The following is a 22918-nucleotide window of genomic DNA, read 5'->3' on the forward strand; positions in this document are numbered from 1 at the left end:
GGAATGAACCACACAACAACCTGCGAGTGGCGTCAGGATCCTAAGAGGGCTGCAGCGTCCTTTCCAGAACCGTCCCCCCGCCTGTCTTGGTGATAGGCAGAGGAGACATTGCCGTTCCATGGCACCGAATGCAATCTCAGGGTGTCCTGATGGGCCTCGAGCTCTGGGGGTGACGGCACAGTGAGCCTCTGGACGTGTCTGAGGCTTCACCCTTGCCCTCACACGGTCTCCCCATCGCTGTGCACTTTGGCCCGCCAACTGGCTGCATTGGAGCTTGACAAACACTTCTTAAAACGGTTGTGCAGCTTCATTCATCCATGCTTCCGTGATTAGGTTAAAGCAACTCTGTTTATCTTTATTGCTGATCTGGTCTAGTTTGTTGTAATCGGTTCGTTTATAATAGCAAAACTAAGGTTACATTTTCCATGTCTGTATTTTCTCAGGCTGTTTGGAATTCCTTGGGGCTCATACAGGTTGTGTGCACTGTGCTGTACGGCCAAGTGTAACTGAGCTGACCTCGCTGGGAGTCGGGCTCCTGTCCCTCACTCTTGTTATACCTGACACTTCTGATCATTTTCTCACTCTGCCTCTATCCCTGAGGGATAGTCACCAGTTAATTTTTCCTAAACTGCCAGTCCATGAGCTTGTGTTAGCAGATGCATCAGAATTACATGGAAAAGTGAGTTAAGAACATCACTTCCCAAGGTCCAGAACCCTGCTGGACTCTGGTTCAGTAGCTCTAAGGCAGAGCGTGTGCACCTGTAATCCAGCATGTTCTGCCGGGGGTGCTGGGGCACAGCCAGGCTTGGGAACCACTACTATACGGACCCACCCCTTCACTGTCTTCCAGTGGCTTTTCAAAATGTTGAACTAGCTGATAACCTTGGTTAGAGCCAGGCCTTAACAGCCTTTTGCATTTTCTCGTCTTAGGAGAAAGGGTCAAGTAACCATAACCTGCTGTCTGCATCTCGCACGGCCCTGACTCGGCTTAACCAGCAGGCCCACCAGCTGGCTTTCGATTCCGTTTTCCTACGCATCAAACAGCAGCTGCTACTCGTTTCCAAGATGGACGTGAGTTTCCCACCGACCGCAGACATCTCCCTGGGCGCTGCCTCCTTCCTGAGCACTTTTGAGTATTGGGCACTCCGCCCCCCCCCCCCCCAGGAGCTTTAGGAGGAAGCACTCTAACTCTCCTGGCTGAAAGTCCCACCGTACAGACTCACTGTTCCCTTGCAACTCACTGCTTAGCAAGAATTTCTTATCTTAATTGGAGTCACTGTGATGCCTTATTTTCCTCCTGCTTCCTGGGATGATTATTATTGCTTGATTAACTTTCACCATTCAGCACAGTGTAGCTGTGCCCTCTCAGGGAGAAGCAAGGGAGATTATGTGCCACTGGATAGGTTGGGGCAGGTCAGAGGAGCTAATTGTCCTGTGAGATTGCATTCTTTTCCTGAGCATTGGTTCTGGAAGTTCGCCCAGGAGAGTGTCTTACCACATCTGATCTGGTGATCTTGACGGGGGTTTGAGGGGTTTTGCTGTTTTCTGTCCTTGATGCCTTTTCTCTCTGGCTATTCCTGGAGTGCCTCCCTTCCCTCACCTTGCACCCTTTTCTCTTGTCCTGACTCTTTTCAAGGGGTTACCCATCACTCACTTCCTTCTCTACGGGCTCTGACTCACGTGGGTCTGGTCTCTTCACTGCCGTTTGGATTTCTGGGACAAGATTTTGAGAAAGATCTAGTTATGGGCCTTTAATAACCAGGAGATCCTTTGAGGAAGCAACAAGAGCTCGAAGGGCATGATTACAAGTTCTTTGCTTCCTGTTGCCTTTGGGAAAGCATACGAGACCGGGACTTAGGGGCTGCTCACTTCTTTACTGTATGACCTGGGTCGAGTCTGTGGATCTCTCTGGATCTCAGAACCCCCATCCATGAAACAATGGGGTTAGATTACATGATTTCAAAGTTCTTTCTACCCCTGAAATTCGTGATTTTCATTTTTTATGATTTTCCCGCAGAATGCCGTGGGATCCACCACAGTTAGATTCTGTGTTTCTGGTGGGGGGGGTGGTGGAAGAGGGGGGTGAAACTGGAGGAGAGCCGCCCTGTCACAGCGCAGCAGAAGCAATGTCCCTGACATGGTCCCATCTGATCACGCGGCTTCCTGCGTAAGCCTCATCTCATTAGATGGGGACACACTGATTCTGACCGTGCAGGTTGTGAGGATTATATGGCATTTCGCAGATGATAGAACTTAGCCCTGCAGCTGCCACAGAGTAGATGCTTAATGAGTGCTGGTTTTCTTCTTCTCTGTGATTCTCATTTTTTAAGAGGAATGACAGGTTTTTTAAAAATTTTATTTATTTGAGAGAGTGAGAGAGAGGGAGTAGGGGCAGAGGGAGAGGGAGAAGAGGGAGAAGCAGACTCCCCACTGAGTGGGGAGCCTGATGTGGGCCTCGATCCCGTGACTCTGGGATCATGACCTGAGCCGAAGGCAGACGCTTCAGTGACTAAGCCACCCAGGCGCCTGGAATGACAGTTTTTTAAAGTAAAAATTGCACATATTCATTTTCAGAAATTCAGGCAGTACAAGAAAGTACAATGAAAAAAGCAATAAATCCCTTCAGAATCCCACACGTAGAAATCCATGCGAACGCGTGGTGCTCATCCCCCAGACACCTCTTCCTGCCCTGCATCGGAGGCTGGACAGGCACCAAAAGACAGATAGATCCATAGAGGAAATGGAACTGGGCTACACGTGCTGTTTTTTAAAAACCCCCCATGTATACAATATAACATGGATTTGACCTTGACTAGAAAAGAGAGAGAAAGGAAGTGAAACGAAAGGAACCGTGGAACATGAGATAATAGGTTCTTCCACAGAAAAGGTATCGGCACCCAGAAGATCTCTGCAAAGTCACACAAAAAGGATCATGAAAACCACGAAGAGACCGGGGTCACTGTCTTTGGTCAGTCACACTTCCATTTTCCGTAGCTGCCGCTCCTAATGGAGCTGCTCTGGAAGATGAGGGGTTAGCATTCTTTTTACCCCCCCCCCCAAACCTCCAGAGCTGGTTGCTTTATTATTTTTCTTTTCTTAGAGCTTAAAAAAAATTTTTTTTAACTTCGTCCATTTTATTGCTAGTAGTAACGTCACTGTAGTTGTTTTGAAACGATTTCATGTGTATTGTGAGATAAAACAAGTGATTCATGGAGATGTTAAGAAACAGGATCTTTTTTTTTTTTAACCTCTTTTTTACTTCAGTATAATTAACATACAGTGTTATGTGTCAGGTGTACAATATAGTGATTCAACAATTCTGTACCCGACTCAGTGCTCCTCACGAGAAGTGTGCCCTTGATCACCTTCACCTGTCTCACCCATGCCCCCCCCCCCAGATCCTAACATCTGGATCTTCTGTCTGGAAGCTCAGCTCTTCTCGCTGCTCTTCCACCCCCACCTTCCCTCTGTGGCTGGGCTCTTGGTTGCTTGAATCTCGCCTCCTCACTCAGGCCTCGCCGTGACCCAGGGACTGGAGACAAGCAGCCCAGAGATTAGGAGGAGCTCTCCCAGAGTTGCCAGGAGGAAAGCATACAACACAAAGGCAAACACTTTGGCCGTAAGGATTTGAAAATTAAACCCTGGTCATTCAGTGTTTGCTTTTAATGTTTGCCAGTAAATTGTATTACCCTTTCACATTTGAAGAATATAAACCAACACTATATTCCATTTCAGAATCGCCTGTTGATGTTTGCCCATATTATCTGGTGACAGATGGGAGAGAAAAGCCCTTAGGAAGGAACTTTTCAATAAATTTTGAACAATTAAAAAATACCCTGCAGCATTTCCCTGTCGCCCTACTTGCTAAGTGCCTCCCTAGTTTGTCCACTGTCCACCCACCCTTCTTGCAAACCACGTTCCACTGTGGCTGTTCTGCCCCTCCGCCCTCTGCCTCACCACTCTCCTCCTGCCTCCCCATGGAGCCTTTCCAGGGCCTCCGGCCTGCAGTGCTCGTCCCCTGCTGGGGACGCTGCCATTTCCCTGCAGCCCGGCCCTGAAGTGTCGCTCCTGTTCTCACAGGCACCATCCCTTTCCCACCCCTCTGCCTCCCCGGCCTTCACGTCCCTACCCCTTCACCATAGCTCTCTTTGCCAATGACTTCACCACCTTGTGGCATTTTCCCTTCATTTTAAAGAGGTCTCCCGTCCATTTCCATGGCCCTGTCCTCGTTGGGCTTCTCCTCCTCTTCCAGCCGTTCCTTCAGCTTTTTATCTGCCTCCCCACCCTCAGTCCTCCCGAGTTGCTGCGTCAGTCTTCGTAAAGCACCACTCTGATTTTGTCTGCCCCACTTAGCCCCCTTGCCTGGCCCCCCAGGCCCAGTAGAATAGTCTGTCTTTAAAAAGTTTATTAGGGAAGTTTTGGCACATATGCAAGAGTGGAGAGATGAGTATAATGAACCCCATGTCGTCATCACCTCTCTTTGACACGATCAGCTCCTGTCTGTCTCGTATATATATCCCTTGTCTAAAGTTTAACAACGTTAAAAATAATCACAGGACCCAAATCACTTCTAAGTTAGAAATGATTCCTTAATATCATTAATCAGTGTTCAAATTTCCAGTTGTCATAAAAGTTATAATTTTACTGTTTGAATCAGGATCCGGGTTTATTCTGCACATTGGGATTGGGCAATGTGTCTTTTATGAGCTACAGGTTACCTTTCCATTCCCTTCCTTCCGTCTCCCTCCCTTCCTCCCCTCCCTTCCCCTCCCCTCCCCTCCCCTCCTCTTTCTCACTCTCTTGCAATTTATTTGTTTTTGTTTTTTAAGATTTTATTTATTTATTTGACAGAGGGAGCGAGAGAGCACAAGCAGGGGAAACAGGGGGAACAGTAGGGGAGAGGGAGAAGCAGGTTCCCCGCTGAGCAGGGAACCCAATGCAAGGCTCGGTCCCAGGACCCTGGGATCATGACCTGAGCCGAAGGCAGACGCTTGACCATCTGAGCCACCCAGATGCCCCTTGCAATTTATTTGTTGAAAATAAAGCCCCTTCTTAGCCCACTGTCTGAAAGCTATGCATTCTCATTCCGGTCTTCCCACTCTGTACCTCAGGTATCCTGCAGCCCACTCCTCCTGTAATCACCCTGAGCCCTTGCTCATCTGAACTCTTATGGTATCAAATCTTGCCTCTGCCATGGAGAACTCCCAAGTGGAAGCCTGTGCACATGTGCGTGTGGACCATGTTGGGGTAGATGGCATGGGAGTGTGTCATGGGGTCTTGGTTTCCCAAGGTGCTTCTGGAGAGCAAGGACCAAGTCTTGCATTTCTTTGCTCTCCACCAAGCAGGGCACAAGGCTCTGCACATCATGGGCACTCAATACACGTGGGTGGTCCCATGGGGTGGGAGTTAATGGATGAAAAGCAGGCTATTTTGAAACAGAGGAGGATCCTCAAGCAAGAACAAGGAGTTTAGAAAACTAGGGGCAGAGGTGGGGAAGGAAAGAACTTGTCTCAAGCAAAGAAAATTAGAATTGAGCTGGTGCTGGGGAACATGGGGAGGGCAGCTGAGGCTTAGGCTGGGCTGGGAGCCCAGGGGTGGACGTGGTCATTACGTTCCCAGAACGTTGCTTAAAGGATCAAGGCATCGGGTGGCTGCAGAGAGCTGCTACAGCGTGACCTGGGAGTCACTCCAGGAGTGCAGCCAGAAAGGGCCTTGTTTTCCAGGCTGGCTTTAGGGTGACTCAGGTTGGAATTAAGAAACTAGATTTCTGTGTGAAGGTGTGCCAGGCTGAACTCTGTAACCGTGTACATGCTGACAGTTTACCTGACTCTGCAGAGACCGCTGGGAAAGCTCACACAGTGGTACCAAAGACATTCACATTTTATTTTTTACTTTTTTTTTTTTAAAGATTTTGTGTATTTATTTGTCAGAGAAAGAGAGAGTGAGCACAAGCATGGGGAGTGGCAGGCAGAGGGAGAAGCAGACTCCCCGCTGAGCAGGGAGTCCGATGTGGGACTCGATCCCTGGACCCCAGGATCATGACCTGAGCCGAAGGCAGACTCTTAACTGACTGAGCCACCCAGGCGTCCTGACATTCCTATTTTAAATGTTGGAAGGCAGAGTATCTCCCAAGACAGAGGGATCGCAGAGAGGACAAAGGGGCAGCTGGTGGGGTTTGGAGGTTCCTTCCCATCTCTTTCCCTCTGAGCTCTCAGTTGAGAAATAGATCCAGAAGGCAGATAGAAATAAAAGCAGTAAAGTAGTATGGGTGAATATGAAAGTAGTACGGATGAACGTGGTTTAGATATTTCTGCAGCCAGAAAGGGCTTCCCAGTGCTCCCTCCCAAGATAGGGGTTTACGTGAGGTCTCTGTGGAGGATTTGGGGCAGTCCTACTCTCTTCAGAGTGCTGAAGACCCAGGACTTAGTGGGGCTGGCTGCACCCAGGAGCTCTTAACCCGGTGTGCCCTCCCGAGCAGAGAAACTCAGACCACAGGGTATCCAGCTCTTCGCTTCATAGTCTGAGCAGGAGCAATAGACGGGATCCGTTCACACCAAACAGTTCTGTTGAGAAGGCGGGAGCTCCCGTTTGATGGGTCTGCGGGAATGTGGAGGGAGAGGGGATGATTTTCTCGGTAGCAGGCTTCAGGGTGATGACTTGAAGAGCAATCCCTGGTCTGTGGAATAGTCACGATTTCCAGAGCCATCTCTGAGCAAAGATACCTCTAGGAAGGCTGTATTTTTCGAGTATTTTCCCGTGTGGGGTGCTTTCCCGGGCCTCCTGGCTTCTGTGGCCTTGATCGCTTTCTCTCCTTCCCGCCCTAGAGCTGGAACACGGCAGGCATTGGCGAGACCCTGACCGACGACCTGCCCACCTTCAGCCTCACGCCTCTGGAGTACATCAGCAACGTAAGAGCTTCTGGGTGCTTTTCTCCGGGGCAGTTGTAGCCTTGCAGACACTGCCTTGTCTTTGGATTCTGGCCCTTCGGGGAAAGTAATCATTACCATGTTGGTGCGGCCTGAACCTTTGCTTTTGGGTAGTTTCCTTCCATGTCCAGGACTTAAGGAAAGGCTTATTCAATCAGCTGACAAAACACAATCTGAGTTCAAAACCTAACACGTCTGTAGCCCTCTCCCTCTCTTCCGATGGGAGGTGTGGCCGGTACCTAAGGGCATCCCAGCGTGAGTGCACGTAGGAGATTCTGACTTGGGAGGGCAGGAAGCAGGCAGCCAAATTCTTCTCTACGACTTTTCAGAGGAACGGTGTGTATGCAGTTCTGAATTCAAATTCAGCGAACGTTTTAGTGACTCCTGCTCTGCACCAGGCCCTGCGTGGAGTGCTTTCACGTGTAATTTCACAGCAGGCAAGAAATCTCTTAAGAATTGTAGTTCTAGAGGCTCCATGTTAACAAAGAACAGAATAAACCCTATGGGGGAGCAGGGCACCTGGAGTCCTTTCCTCCTTCTCTGCTCACCCCTGCGAGTCGACAGTCCCCTGCACTGTCGCTCCTTCCTGCAGTCTAGCTCGCCTGCTCTTAAGCATGAGGCAGGAGCAATGTACTGCAGGCACGGGTACCTCCCGTTGCGGGAGATTTCGGGCATTCTCTGGGGGGACTCTGAGATAAGCAATTTCTTCTGCCTAAGGCTGTCACTTTAGAGCCCACTGCTTCGTAAGTTATGACTCTATTATAAGAGAAACAAAGGAATTTTAACAGTAACTATTGGACAGTCGGGAGTGTCTGGTGATCCCATTGGCAGTGGCATGAGGGATGGCATTGTTCTCTCTGTTCTTTGGGAGCAGTGTGGAATTCGAAATGGCAATCACTTTCCTCCTGTTTCCCGGGGCATTACCTCATACACCTGTACTGATGAAACTATTAAGATGTGGGTTGGTTCTTACAACCAAGGGGAATCATCTTATTTTAAAACTGAGACACTATGTGTTACAGTCTAAGTGGATTGAGGAAATGATGTTGCTGGAAGGGACTTGAGAAGTTATTGAATGATTTTACAGTTGAGGAAATGGAGATGTTGGAGGAATAGGGGGGGCCCAGTTTTGTTTCCAGGCCAGGGCCCTTTTCCACCTGCCGTGACCCCCCATGAGTTAAGGATTGTACCTGGGGGCTGAGGACCTGAACTCAGGGAATGAGCACTTACAGGATACACACTGTGTTCAAGGACAGTGCAAGGCTTTTTCAGTGCCGTGACATCGTGCGTGGTCTACACAGGATGTTTTCTTGACAACAACATGAGCTGGTTGGCGGTAGCATTTCACGGGCAGGCAATGAGGTTCTGGGCAATGCGAGAGGGGCCGTTTTTCCCGCGGCCGCTCTGTTAGGATGCCAGGCACTTTATGTGTGTGTCACACAGCATTAATTTCATCCTTAGCACAGCCCTTTGAAGTAAGTATGAGATCATCCTCCTGTCAGAGATGATGGCACCAGGAAGGTCACACAGCAGTAGAGCCAGAACTCAAACCCAAGTCCATCTGGCCACAAAGCTCTTCATTTTTCCTGTGTCACTGAGCTTACCCAAACCGGACATCAAGGAGAATTTACCAAATATGTGGGAATAGTAGGCAGATATCCTCAGGTGCGCTTTTAAGCATCCCTTTCCACATTGCCGAAAGTTGAATGTGGACAGAACTCTCGAGGGAGACCTGGAGTCGTGGAACTTGTCTAGAAACCACAGCATTCTGCACAAACTCAACCAGCCAGTTGAAATTCGAGATGTCAGATTATTGAAATTTTGCACCTAAATGACACTTTGCCTCATCTGCGAATGCCATCCTAACAGAGCTGCATGGGCATTATAGAGGGGCGCAATAGGAGAAAATGCTTGGAAAAATGAAGAACAACGTAGATGCAAGGTATATTGGTCCTGACGCTTCATTGCAGGTAAAACTAGGTGTGTGGATTTAGCCAGAAGGTTATGGCCCCAGATATGAAAGCTGTACCAAACACAGGAGTGTGCCCAGGGTCCTTGCACATAGTAGGTGTTCAGGAATTAGAATGGAGAGATCCTGAGCCCAGAACCCAGCATCCTTTTCTTCCTCCAGCCTTCTGGGAAAATGATGCGTTCGTTGCCATTTTCAAGCTGCAGTGTATGGTGGCAGTTGTTACTAGTGAGGAAAATGGCCCATGTGCCTAATTTGACTAAGAGATTATACTGAGTAAGTGCAAAGAAAAAATCCTGGTTTAATTTATCTTACCATCCGTGTGCTTCCTTAAAAGGAGAGCAGACTAACCCTGTTTCGTTAGCATGATGGACCAGAGGATGTTGGGACTTTCCTACAGCCAGCCCACATTCAGTGTTTGGAAATGTTTGGGATCTCCCTCTGGGCTGGGAGCTTTTGGGGAGTCTGCCACCATGTAGGTGTGTGTGAGGCCAAGAGGGGAAGATCTTACTTGGATAATCCTTGGACTTTTAGTTTACAGAATCAGTATCAACTCTAAGTTTAAATGTATGGAATAATAAGAACCAAAACAACAACAACAGGCTCAAAGACCTTTTTTTAACAAAAACAAAAACAAAAGCAATATATTGTCATAGTCTGAAAATCAACCTTATTTTAAAGCAAAAACATGTACTTACCTTAAAACACAAAACAGGAGTTTTAATAGAAATTGGCATCTGAAATATACCCGTGATGACAGTCCTGCGCATCCGACAAACACGTGACAAACGTTGTAGTATTTGTGGGCTCATCCCAAATGTCTTGTAATCCCGTCTTTCGTGATTCCCCACCAGCCAAGAAGGCATTGTTTGTCTTTATTTCTAGAGTTTGTATTATGAAAACAGTACAGTTTTCCCTCCAAATTAATTTATAATTATAAATGGCGTTTCTTCCCAACAAAATTCGTTGCTTCTCTTAGTTAGATCACTTCTAAAGGCGAGACCCACAGCCAAGTTCAGAAGACAGCATTCGGATTCTTGCTTGGCCGTGCACCTGTTGACAGCATCTTCGTGGTTTTGCATCCATGAATAGTCATAATTTATATTTATTTGCACAATTGCTTGTTGGTGTCCATGACCTCACCTGAGGTAGAGATTGCCTTGAGTGCATTCCAGGAGTAGTGGGGCCATTACCGTGCGGATGAGTCTGCGATGTACATGCACATCGCCATTGATTTTTGTAAGGTCCCGTCATAGCAGTATTAGCACATGCTGGAAAGATCAGAGTTGCGGTTGCCCCAGGCCTTGTGCTTTTTTGTCGGTCCCGCTTGCCTTCACACGAACGTATTGCAGAAATAATGACCTGTATGTGGCAATGTAGGGCTGAAAGTGCTTTCTTCTGTTTCAGATCGGGCAGTATATCATGTCCCTCCCCCTGAATCTTGAGCCTTTTGTGACTCAGGAGGACTCTGCCTTGGAGCTGGCCCTGCACGCTGGGAAGCTGCCCTTTCCTCCTGAGCAAGGTGAGAGAGGCCTGCCTGAGAGCCTGGAGGGGGCTCGCTGTAGCCCTGTGCAAACGTGGGGTCCACCTGTTATATCCTCTGAGGAACTTCTGCAGGGCAGAGTGGATTAGGGAAGGGGCGTCCTGCCTGTCTCACCGTGTGCGGAGCGTCACTGGGGAGGAACTCCACCAGTGCCCCTCAGCTGGGGAGGCAGGGGCAGGAGGGCCCAGGGTCACACATACTCACTGGAGCTGGAAGCGAGCTCTCGGGGCAAGGGTCCCACCGGGCGAGTGTGAGTCCCCTCTCTGTGGACTACATGCCGAGTAAAGCGGCACCCCTAAGAACAGTTTTGCTCGTTAGGACAAACATAAACTCTTCACCATAGAGGTGACATTTCCTGTCCACATGCCTCTGGCCATAGCTTGTTCCCAGCTCTCCCAAGGCTCCTGGATCTCTAAACTGACAAGGTGAAAATACAGTAATTAAAACTATTCCTTTTTCCCATTATCTGGGCCCTGACAGGTTTGAACAGGGACCACATACTTTCTGATAAAAAATCCTCTTATTCCTAATATGGGATATTATAGGCCTCCCTTTGTAAGGCTGAGCAAACAGAAAAATCACGTGGTTTAGAAAAGATTTCAGAAGCTTACGAGAAGGTACCACATTGAGAATAAAATCACATCAAAAAGTGAAAAATAGAGGGATGCTAAAGGGCATCCCATGTAATCATTCAAACAAGAAGAAAGCTGGACAATGACGTTGCATCAGAGCGAAAGATAACGAATGGGGCCAAAGAGACTCGTTACGTTGATAAAAGGCAGATCCCACGGTGAGCCTGTGACAGGAACACTCGCATGTCAGATAACGCAGCACTGCGGGGTATGAACGGGAAGCTGCCAGACATAGAATGAGAGGTTTTTTGTTGTTTTTTTTTTGGCTAGATCATCCAAACATATTTTATTACATTTGATAAGCATTTGAAATCCAAGTTGTAATTAAAGCTGGATTACTGCTTTTGTTTTTAAATGTAAAATAAAAATCAATTTTATATTTAGGTATATATTACATTTTATTGGTTATGTTGTCCGTATGACAAAAGTTTTTATTATTAGGATATATGAACTATAAAAATTGAAATTAAAATAAACTGAAATATGGAAAATTAAACAAAACTAAATACGGAAATTACACAAAAGGAAAGTGATTTATTGATATATTTTTTGCCAACTTGGTTATCCTATCCCATTAAACTGTTTGGTGTTGTAATCCTAAAATTTTATAATTTTGAGAGGCAGAATATCGTGCACCTCTCTTTTAGGCTTTGACAAATCAAAAAGGAAAATTAATGAGGATAAAAGAGGAATTGTTCGGTATAATCAACACACTTGATCGAATCAATATATTGGGCTTTTTATCCCACAGAGAATAGGCATGGTTGTCAAATTTCCATAAATCATTTGTGAAGATGATACAAATAAAATCTCTGTGAGTTTCACAGGGTTATACGCATTAAGGGAACTCATAATTTTTGGAAGAAAGGATAAGTCTCTACAAATTTCCCATTTAGCATGTAAAGCCTGCTAAGCTACAGTACGAGTGAATAGGAACTCAGGGGGTAGGGAAGGGAAGACTCTTTGAAATGAAAGCCAGAAACTAAAGGAAATTGAAAGATGAATATGACAGACTGGAACAAAATAGCAACACGGCTGATAGGTGGTAGTTAATATTCTTGTTTTATTGAGGTGCCCACAAATCAGTAAGAAAAAGACGACACCCCATGGAAAAATAAGTAAATAACATGAAGGCATTCAAATAACCTTAAAAACAGGAAGAAATGTGTAACTTTAGTAATCCTCAAATGGCTCCAAAGCAAAGTAGTATATGCCTTTTTTTTTTTTTTTTTAAATAGGCTCCACACCCATCGTGGAGCCCAGCACAGGGCTTGAACTCATGACCCTGAGATCAAGAGTCATACGCTTAACTGCCGGAGCCACCGAGCCGCCCTGACCGTATGCCATTTTATAACCTATCACACTGACTATATGGAAAATATATACAGATTTATATATATATATACACATATATGTATGTTTACACTTAATATTGGCAAGCACAGAGGAAAGCAGCTTAAATTATACAGTTTGGATTTTTGGAGTTTGACGCACATGTGCACACGCACACACATGCCTGCACGCACACACATGCACACACGTGCACACACACTCATGCCTGCACACAGACACACGCACACCCGGGGCGTGAGACCAGTACAATGGAGTCCCAGATACTCCTCGTCTGGCTTCCAGAATGGCTTCTTGTTTCTTATGTTCCTCTCATTTTTTTCAAGAGTATTTAAGTCAAATCCCAGGCATCATATTATTCCACAAAAAAATAACACCATCACGTGTCCAAGAGTTGGACACCCAACTGACTGAGCCAGCCAGGCTCCCCATCAGGTATCTCTTATCGATGCGGATTATGTTCAAATTCAAATTCTTGGGCAAGAAGACGGTCTGTGTGTGTCTGTTACAGCACACCAGGGAGAGCGTAAAGCCTATTGTCCCACTACTAATAAATACATGCAGGTTTAAACTGCCATTGTTTTCAGTCATTCATTCACTTGCAAAAGTGTTAGTTGCTTACTCTGTGCTGGGCCGTTGCTTTGGGCATTGTCAGAAGGGAAAACTTCCAGCCATAAAGTAATATTGTAATGGTGGAAAGCAACAAGCCCATCTAGGTGTTTCCTTTTTTTTTTTTTTTTAACCCCCTCCCTTTCAACATCATATTATGAAAAATTTCAAACATACAGAAAATTGGGAAGAATTACCCAGGGGATTTCTAGCATGTTAACATTTGCCTATTTTAAGAATTAGATGGTGAGCGGCCAGTAGGAACTTTGGGACTTAGATAAATGGCTTTTCTTAAGCAGTGTGATTAGAAGGGAGTTTTAAAAATCTTTGCGAGTCTTTTTCCCACAAGGAAATGGAATGTTGAGGAACTTTGAAGTGATGTGTCCAGAGGTCACCCACACAGCGGGTGTGACAGCAGGGGCATTTGCAGGAAAACTGCGATCTCTTTGCCTACCACGTCCCCTCCCTCGGTGGGGTGCTGAGTTTGGGCCGCAGTGGTGCGGGGTCCCCCGGGGGTGGCTAGCACCTGCTGGATGCAGGGCAGAGGTGCTGCCTAGGTGTGGTGCTGGGCCCTGTGGAGGCTCCCTTCTCTGTGGCTGGGGTTACGGGCAGAGGGGGCAGCCTGGTGGACCCTGGCACAGAGTGGCCCTGTGGGGAGGCCCAGGAAGGTTGGGGCGAGACCATTCCCACAATCAGACGCAAAAGCTGAGCCCCACACTTCATCTTCCTGGCCTTTCAACACCCCTCCTTCTTGAGATTTCTTTTCTCTCCTGCATTTTGTGTAGTTTGCTCCCATCTCTTGCTTCTTGTCCTCGCCCTCTGACTAATTATTCCTGGCTGCTTAAAAACCCCCCAGAGCCCCTGGAACCTACGAATGAGATCCAGCTCCTCCCTGGCCTGGGGTTGGAGACCCTTCTTAATCCCACCCAGTCAAGGCGCACAGCCCCGTCTCCTGCCCCCACGTGCTGTCACTCCAGCCACTCAGAAGGATTTTTTTTTTCTTAATTTTCAAAAATTAAGAATTTTTCTGAATAAGAATCTCCTGCCCGGAGAGTCCGGCTAGCGTCCACGGCACGGTTGTCCGGTGCACCTCTCTCTGCAGATCTGTGTGCACATGTACATCGGAAGCAGGACCGTCTCCCACATGCCCTGTTTTTTCTGGGTGCTTCTGTAAACCAGTGTTTGTGCTGTCTGCCGGACTGCCCTTTCTCCTCCTGTGTGTCCAGCAAACTGTCCCTCGTGCTCGAGAAGCCCGGGTAAGAGCTCCCGCTTCTGGGCTCCTGTCAGTCTTTGGTGATGCCCTGGCTGCAGCACTGATGTGGCCATGTGGAGGGGCCTTGTCTGTCCCCCAGCCGGAGGGTGCCGTTAGGGTAGGACCTCCCAGACCGGCACTGGCACCGGTGCCCAGGGCAGCGCGGACCCGGCAGGGCCTTGGTAGATGGGACTCGTGCGGTTAACAAGCAAGTGCCCACCGCCCTCGGTCCCCCACCCTGCAGTGCCACCCCAGCCTCAGCCCCTTGCTCACTGTCCTGTTCCTTTCATCCCGCCTCCTGCCGTCTGCTTTCACTTCTGTCTGACAGCCCTTGAGGCTGGGGGTTTTGTGCTCCGGCCTGGTACGTTCATCTTTTTCTGGGCCAAGGTCTCGGGGAAGGAGGTGTATCCCCCGGACCAGCCGCCCTGCCTGGCCGCATTTCTGGGCACTGGACCGCCAGGTCAGCGGTCCATTTCCAGGGTGGAGGCCCTAGACTACGCGTTCTTAGCCTTGGGCTCAGTTATGTTCATCCTGTTTTTGGTTTTTAACTTTCTAGTTTGTGTTTGTTGTACAGATGCTGCATGTAAAACAAGGTCACAATTTTAAAAAGAATAAATGGTGGCATCCCATCGTTGAACACGATGGATTTCCATTGCGCCTGTGCGGACGGTATTTGCCGTGTAGCTGTGTGTTGGATGATGATGATTGGTAGTGCTAGAGTAGCATTTTGCTTGTTTCCTCCTAAATGCATTCTTTTTCACTGCTCATCCCCATACTTTTGTTGTTGTTTTAATGTCAGGCGACTCCCTTGCCCCCAGAGTTCAAGGCCTGTCTGGCCAGGATGGCGGCCCCATCTCCCTGCATCACCCCGCCCCAGCCTGACTGGCTCTCGCAACCTTGCTGGGGACCTACAGTCATTGCTTATTTGCTCCGACATGGGTCCCCATGATTCTCAGGGCACCCTCTGCGACCCAGCCCTGATCCCCCAGTCCTGCTCTGTATACGGACTCCTCCCCCCCACAGGTGATGTGACACTGAGAGTTACCATGCATGCGGCACTAAGAGCGTGTCACACGCTTCATGCTTGAGGCCCAGGCCGAGGCCTCCCATGGTTCCCACTGCAGCCCCGCAGAGTCGGGCTCTGAGAGGCCGGGTAGCACCCAGCTTGTCCATGGTGGGTGGCCCTGGGCTGGGTTTCACTTCTGACGTGCAGCTTGGGTGTTGACCATTACCATCTGTCTGTCCCCTGTAGGCTGTGCCAGCTTGCCCACCTTCTCAGCTGGCATGGGCCGCCTGCCCTCTCATGGGGTCCCCCTCCTGCCCTCCCTCCCAGGCTACGAATCCCCCTGCTTTGGGCATGCAGAGATCGCTCTCCCTCACCTGACTGCCTCCACTCCTGAATCCTTGTCGTACTCCATCGATACCAGTTGGCCTATGGCGTGATTGTTCTCTGTCTCTGTGTTGCCCACCAGGACCTTGGCTCCCTGGCGTGTGTGGGCATACGGCACCCGTCATGGGCCTGGCCGCCTGAAGGGTAAAAGCTGCTGGAGGTGGGATTTTCCCGAGCACATTTGTTGTCTCTGGTGACCTTCTCTCCCTTTCCAGGGGATGAATTGCCTGAGCTGGACAACATGGCTGACAACTGGCTAGGCTCCATCGCCAGAGCCACGATGCAGACCTACTGTGACGTGATCCTGCAGATCCCCGAGCTGACCCCGCACTCCACCAAGCAGCTGGCCACCGACATCGGTGGGTGCCCCAGGACAGGCGGTGGGAGGGACGGCTGTGGCCCATTGCATCTGTCGGTGCCCCCCACCCTCCAGCTCTGGGCGTGGCTACGGAGCTTGTTAAACATGCAGATTCTCTAGGCCTCGCCCCCAGAGATTCTGACCTGGAAGTTCGGGTTGAAGGCTGGACATCTGTATTTTGAAAAACATCTTGGGGGATTCCGATTGGCTGCCGCAGCCGAGAGCCACTAAGGGGGGCTTCCATGAGGTGGGTTGAAGTGCATGATACAGACTCGCCTTTGCTGCCTTGCCTTCTGCATCTGTATAACCACCCGAACCAATGCTGATTAAGCTGCCACAGTGCACCAGGTATGCCAGGCACTGAGCCAAGCCCTCGTACCCACATCTTAGGCCACCTTCAGAGCCCCTGTGAGGTTGGTGCATGATGGAGGTCCCCCCCACCCCCATGCTGGTAAGGACACGGAGGCCCAAGGTAGCTGAATAACAAGGCCACACATGGTAACTGCGTGCCTCCCAGGTCAGAGGGCTGCGTGCCCACCTGCTCCTGCCGGCACCCGCCCCACTGATGGGGCTCTGAAGTTGTGGGTGCTGTGGGCAGGTGGCAGGGGAGTCTCCCCAGTGTCTTGGTATCATTCTATTGACCTGCCTGCTCTTTACCTGAAGCAGCTCTTGAGGTGACCAGGGGAGAAGGTGGTAGGAGCCTCAGAAATCAGCTCCCTGGGGACCCAAACAGCTCTGTGACCTGGACGACCACAGGGCCAAACCAGGCTTTTATTTTGCTACAGAAGAAATAGAAGTGAGGTGCTCAGGACCACTAGTGATGGAGCCAGGCCTGGAATCCAGGGGTCCTGACTTCACTCCACAGTCAGCTCTCAGCAGTCACAGAGGAAAGCCAGCTTTTCACCACGTCACTGGGCCATGTTCAGGGAGGAAGAATGAGGAGATTCGGGGCTCAGAGGTGGTGTCTGTTAGTATAGGCAGGAGCACTGAGGACAGAACCAATCGGAAGGAGCAAGATGAGGGCATTGCCCTTAGATTCCGGTTGTCCATATTATTTCTCCCTCTCTGTTCAGCTGCCCCTGAACATCCAGTCCCCGTTCAGCACTGACCGAGCAGCCGTTATGTGCCAGCCATGGCCCTTGGAGCTTTAGCCGGTCCCTGGGCTTACTGATCTTCCACGGTGGGGAGTGTGGCCAGGAGCGGGGAAGGTGCCAGGTGGTCACACCATAGAGAGTGGGGAGGTTGTTGCCACCTTAATGACAAATGAAACATTAAAACAAAACCCAAAAGCACTGTGCTAGCCAAACAGAAAATGTCATAGAAGACCGTGGGCTGTCAGTTTGCAGCTCCCGGCTCCTAGTTGAGCAAAGCTCAGTTTTATGGATAAACCCGTGCAGGCGACAAGTGCCTGGCCACCTGCTGGCACCCTTCCTGGGAAGCCATTCAGCCTGAGTTGGACGTGAGTCAGCCAGCCCGCCAGGGCAGAGTAGGCACCTCCTGTGGGCCCTGCCCTGAGCCGGGCCTCCAGAAGACACGAGGGAAGATGCCAGCCTTGTCCGGAGCCACAGTGCCATCTGCCAGGAGAGATTAACTGGGCCGTGGACAGAGGTCAGCAGGGGCCTGCTGTGAGGCGCCGTCTGCCGCCCTTGAGGGCAGGATGAAGGCGGAGCCAGAGGATGCTGTGGAGCGTTCCCCTCAGGTCTGGCTTGGACCTGCCCAGGAAGGAGGAAGTCAGGGCAACACTCATTTATCACCTGTGACACATCGGGTGCTCCCGTGGCCTTTGGCCCATTTCATCCTCTTGACAATGCAGCATCAACGGACGGACGCAGGGACTCAGAGAGGAGGGGTTCACCAAGTCCACCCTGACCTTGGACACCAGTTTTCGCCTTCTGTACTCTGCCGGTGTCGCCCAGGCTTGCCTGGTGGCTAGAGTCGTGGGGCTGACAGGGTCACCTGAACCCTCTCTTGGAGATTCTCACCGATGTGGTCTGGGGTGGGCTCGGGAATCTGTCTCTAACTAGGACCCCAAGGGGTGAAATGGGAAATGTGGGGACCTGCTCAAACACCGTCCTTGTCTTCATGGGGGGGTTGTGCTGGGAGGTCTTAGCTGCTGCTCATGTAAGCCCATGTGTCCCCTGACTCCTTGCAGTCTCCACGTGGTCAGTGGGGCCCACTGGGGAGTGTGGCCAATAACTCAGGAGTCCCAGTGTAGAGCTTTGGGTGGGGTGAGCTGGTCCAGCTGCAGAGCTGAGTGTGCAGTGGGTGGTGGGGGACGGCTAGTCCTTTATTCAATTAGAATTCCTAGATTTGGGCCAAGCTGACAGGTGTTTCTTTTTCTGTCTTTCTTTTTTTTACGATTTTGTTTATTAATTAATTAATTAATTTGAGAGAGAGAGAGCACGCATGTGAGCAGGGAGTAGGGGCAGAGGGAGAGGGAGAAAGAATCCCAGGCAGACTCTGTGCTGAGCGTGGAGTCTGATGCAGGGCTTGATCTCATGACCCTGAGATCATGACCTGAGCTGAAATCAAGAGTCAGACGCTCAACCCGTTGAGCCACCCAGGTGCTCCCAAGCCAACAGTAGGTTTAATCCTTTTGGAAAACCCCTCAGAGTAGAGCCCTGGCTGCTTGGGGCAGAACAGAAACCCGGCATTTTGGGGGCTCGGGGTGCATGTCTCTCTTTCTCTGTCGTGCTTGGTGCTCAGTCTGTTGAGCTGTGTCTGTCTGCTCCCTGTCCCTACAGACTACCTGATCAACGTGATGGATGCCCTGGGCCTGCAGCCATCCCGCACCCTTCAGAACATCGTGACACTCTTGAAGACCAAACCTGAGGATTACAGGCAAGTCAGCAAAGGCCTGCCCCGCCGCCTGGCCACCACAGTGGCTAACATGCGCAACGTGGACTACTGACCGCCCCCCCCACCCCCGCACCTGGTTGAGAAGAGGCCCAGGGCTGGGGCTCGGGGGGTCACAGCAGCTCTCCAGAATGGATTTGCTCAAAAATTCTGCCAGGGATTGGGCAGGATTCATTTCAAAAAGACTTGGTTTATTTGTATAATTGAAAAAAGGGGAGGGGTGTAAATTAGAGGCATATTATTTATTAGAGCAGAATTTTCAGATGATTTTTAAATGATCTGATCTTGAAAATGGAACTGATAAATACCGTGAAATGAAAGAAGGCTGTTTTCTTTCCTTTGCTCAGTGAATATTTGGGTGCCTCCCATGATCTGTGCTCCACGCACTGGGACATGGGCCGGGAAGGAGGGGGAGAATCACCAGAGAAACCAACAAAGAAGATGATGTCGGATGGTGGTATCAGGGTGGAGAGCAGCCCCTAGATCCACAGATCAGAGCTGTGCATGGCAGTGAGGGGCCAGTGTGGACCAGGCCCTGGGGCACGTCCAAGGTCAGCAGCATGGAAGTAGGAAATGAGGTCAGAGGGGAGTTGGGGGCCAGATCACAGACCAGCCTGTCAGCTGTGATGAGGACTTGGGCTTTTACTTTGTCTTATTTGAAAACTCACGGGATGATGTGGACTCTTACCAGGTTTTTTGCCAGTAGCTTCTCTATCTGTTAAGGTGAACAGAATAATGTAATTCGAGTGACTCAAGCAAATAGGAGTTGAGCTTTCTCCAGATGAAGAAGTCCCATGGTCCCAGCTGTGGGCACTGACTCAGTGGCTGGAGGAGTCAGGACCAGGACCCCGCCTCCCTGTGATCTTGACTTTTTCCGCATGTGCTGGCTGCTTCCTCCCGGTGGGGCGACTCTTGCAGCTGCAGGCATCACACGGCATTCAGGGGGGACGAAGCAGAGGGGGCACTGTCCCCTCCACCCTGGAGGCAAAGGCCTCCCCAAAGGCCTCCGTGGCTTTCTCCTCGGTCTCCCTGGCCAGTTCTTGGTCACCAGGCATCCTCCCAGCTGCAAGCAAGGCTGGGAGCGTAGGGAACAGGACTGCCTCCAGCCAGGGTTCTCAACCTCTGCACTCCTATCGTCTTGGGCAGGATGGTTGTAGGACATTCAGCAGCATCCCTGACCTCTGTCCACTAGATGCTGGTGGCATTCCCCCGCTGGGACAGCCAGAAAATTCTCCAGACCTTGCCCGAGGGCCAGACTCCCCTCCAGCATGGAAACCCTGGCATAGACCAGGCAGGATTTATTGCCTGGGCTGGGTGCACTGGTGCCATGAACAGGCTGGGTTTCCGTTAGCAACAGAGAAGGGGGGCGCACCCGTCTGTCAGAGTCCTTTATTGGAACTGATGTGTCGTGTGTTCCCGTTGCTGCGTAAGCCTTATTTCTCTCTCTGGTGCCTCTCAACGACCTCAGGGATTATCCCCATCTTATACACAAAGGAACTGAGGTGTGGCAGGTTTAGGGGCTTGCCTGGAGTCACCGGTGCCCATGGCGCCCATGCTCCTGACCTCAGGGCTGGAGGCGAGCACACGACACCTAATCCCGGCCAGGACAGCCGGCTCATGCTGGCCCCCCAGAGTGGCACCGCAGCACCCATGGCCTCTCGGGAACCAGCCCCTGCAGGCTGCCGGGGCCAGTGTCATGCTGGCCCTGTCATCCAGGGGTTCCCACACGTTCTGTCCCCACATCCTTGGAACCAGTTTTGCTGACCCTGAAAGAACCCGCACCAAGAAAAATATTTTGGTTTCTCATGTGGTGAATCACGGACTGTCCCTGGCAGGGATTGAGCCTGGATCCTGCCTTGAAGAAGTGAGAGCTGGAAACCTGGAAGGCAGAATGTGCTATGGAAAGTGGAAACCTTTTTGGGGTGACCTTTGTGCCAGTGTCCAGGAGACCTGTCCGATTCCTGGCTTCGCCACCTCCCAACTGTGTGACCTTGGGGAAGTCGCCTCACCTCTCTGAGCCTAATTTCCTCTTGTGAAAACCGGGAGCCTAATCAGGGTTAGTTGAAGAGCTGGTGAGGTACAGCGGGGGTAAGGCACATAACAAGTGTACAATGTTCATCTCTTAGTCTCCAGCGTCTGTAACCTACCTTTCCTTTTGCAGTAAAACATGGGCACTCCAGAATGCTATTTTCTGGGCAACCTGGGTCCTACCAGTCTAATTCTTCAGCCCTAACAGGCTCTAATGGCCCTAGGGTAGAAACAGGACAGAGCTCCTCTCTTCCGTATCTGGAGGGATGAGGGGAACCTGTCTGTCTGACTCAGAGCCTGCTTTCAGATATCTTCACACTGGTCCTCAGTGTTCCTCTTACAGCAGGGATGGCAGCCAATGCTTCCTGTCAGCCTGGAACTGGTCTCACATGTCCACACGCAGCTTTGGGGGCAGAGAGCCCCCTTCCCACTCCTGCTTCAAGATGTCTCTGAACAGAACCTCTCAGAGTTCAGGATGAATGTGTGGGCCAGGCTGATTCAATGACCCTCATTCTCAGGGCTTTTGCTGGGACACTGTGAGGGAGGAGCTTTCTTCTCAATAGATGGTTGCTAAGCTGAGAGAATGGAGCCTGCAACTGTGAGGGGAAGAGCAGCACTAGGAGGGAACCTGTTAGAGAGGACACCAACATGGAAGAAAAGAAAGCCAGGAGCTGGAGAAATCACCAGATCTGGGTGAACCCCTGGATACAGCCCTACCTGAAATCCCTGGACTTTCATCACAAGAATCAGTAGATTCCCTTTTTTAGCTTAAAACAGCTGGAATTAGTGTGACCAAAGAGCGGGCAAAAGGAGCTTGAGAATAATCATTGCTCTGCCTGCCCCGAAGCTTCCGATGAGACCGTGGATGTGAAAGCTCCGGGCTTCTGTAAGGGACAGGTATTCTTATGACCACCAGCAGCAAGGGGATGAGACTGGAGTTTTACCTTTGTCACTTACTGGAAGAATGATCTGGAGCATCTGACTTCACTTCTCTGAGTCTCAATTTACTTACCCTGAAGATGGGATGGTAATACTTCCCAGTCATTCTGAGAATTAATTGGAAAAAGACTTTCAAAGTACTTGGCCTGGTGCCTGGCGTGTGGTAAGTGTTTGATACAATGTAGCCATTGTTTGATAACAACAACAAATAATAATAGTGTGATGACAACTATCGCTAATAATAAAAGTAGTAGTCATGGGAGTTAGTGTGGTAACCACCAAGAATGGGACTCCAGCCTGCAGACCCGCCTGGCCCCAAGCTGGAAAACCCTCTTCCCCCAGGCCCTCCCCACACAATCCCTCCCCATGCTGCCTTTGCCTGGAGTGGCACCAAGTCTGTGGCACCACCTTCCTCCACAGGTGCCACTGTGGGCACTTAATGGGAGGCCGCTTGTTTGCCTTCCCACCCAAGGACCCAGGTGTTCTCCACCGGCAGGGCTGGGCCCTCAGAGGTCCAGGCTGTACAGCCAGAGCTCCTTCTAGACCAGGGCAGGCACGTGGTCAGCTCTCTGTACCTGACAGGCCCCATTCTTTGGTAACAGCTCCCTGGTCTCTCTTTGGAGAGCCATCAGGGTTCCCATACTTAGCAATTAAAAATACAGGACACTCAGTTAAATTTGAATTTCAGAAAAACAACAAATGATTTTATTAGTATAATATGTCCCAAATATATATATATATATATATATATATATATATATATATTTTAAAGATTTTATTAATTTATTTAACAGAGATAGAGACAGCCAGCGAGAGAGGGAACACAAGCAGGGGGAGTGGGAGAGGAAGAAGCAGGCTCATAGTGGAGGAGCCTGATGTGGGGCTCGATCCCATAACGCCAGGATCACGCCCTGAGCTGAAGGCAGATGCTTAACGACTGCGCCACCCAGGCGCCCCCCAAATATATTTTTTAATTTTTAAAACATTTTTATTTCTTTAGAGAGAGCACGCAGGTATGCACAGACAGGGGAAGGGCAGAGGGAGAAGCAGAGAGAATCTGAAGCAG

At 50.0% G+C, this 22918-nt stretch overlaps 1 protein-coding gene across 1 annotated transcript in view; it reads left to right on the top strand.

Annotated features, from left to right (window-relative positions):
• COG7 (component of oligomeric golgi complex 7) overlaps positions 1-22565 on the top strand; it is a 78634-nt gene extending 56069 nt beyond the window's left edge. The window contains exons 13-17 of the mRNA XM_045776416.2: positions 931-1071; positions 6825-6908; positions 10303-10417; positions 15887-16030; positions 18774-22565. Of these exons, the coding sequence (XP_045632372.1) occupies positions 931-1071; positions 6825-6908; positions 10303-10417; positions 15887-16030; positions 18774-18940 (651 nt within the window). The 3' untranslated portion in view covers positions 18941-22565. The remainder of the gene's footprint in view (positions 1-930; positions 1072-6824; positions 6909-10302; positions 10418-15886; positions 16031-18773) is intronic.
• The last annotated feature ends 353 nt before the right edge of the window (positions 22566-22918 follow it).

The sequence above is a fragment of the Ursus americanus genome, chromosome 2 (assembly GCF_024610735.1).
Source record: "Ursus americanus isolate L20-20 chromosome 2, mUrsAme1.1.p, whole genome shotgun sequence".
NCBI lineage: Eukaryota > Metazoa > Chordata > Mammalia > Carnivora > Ursidae > Ursus > Ursus americanus.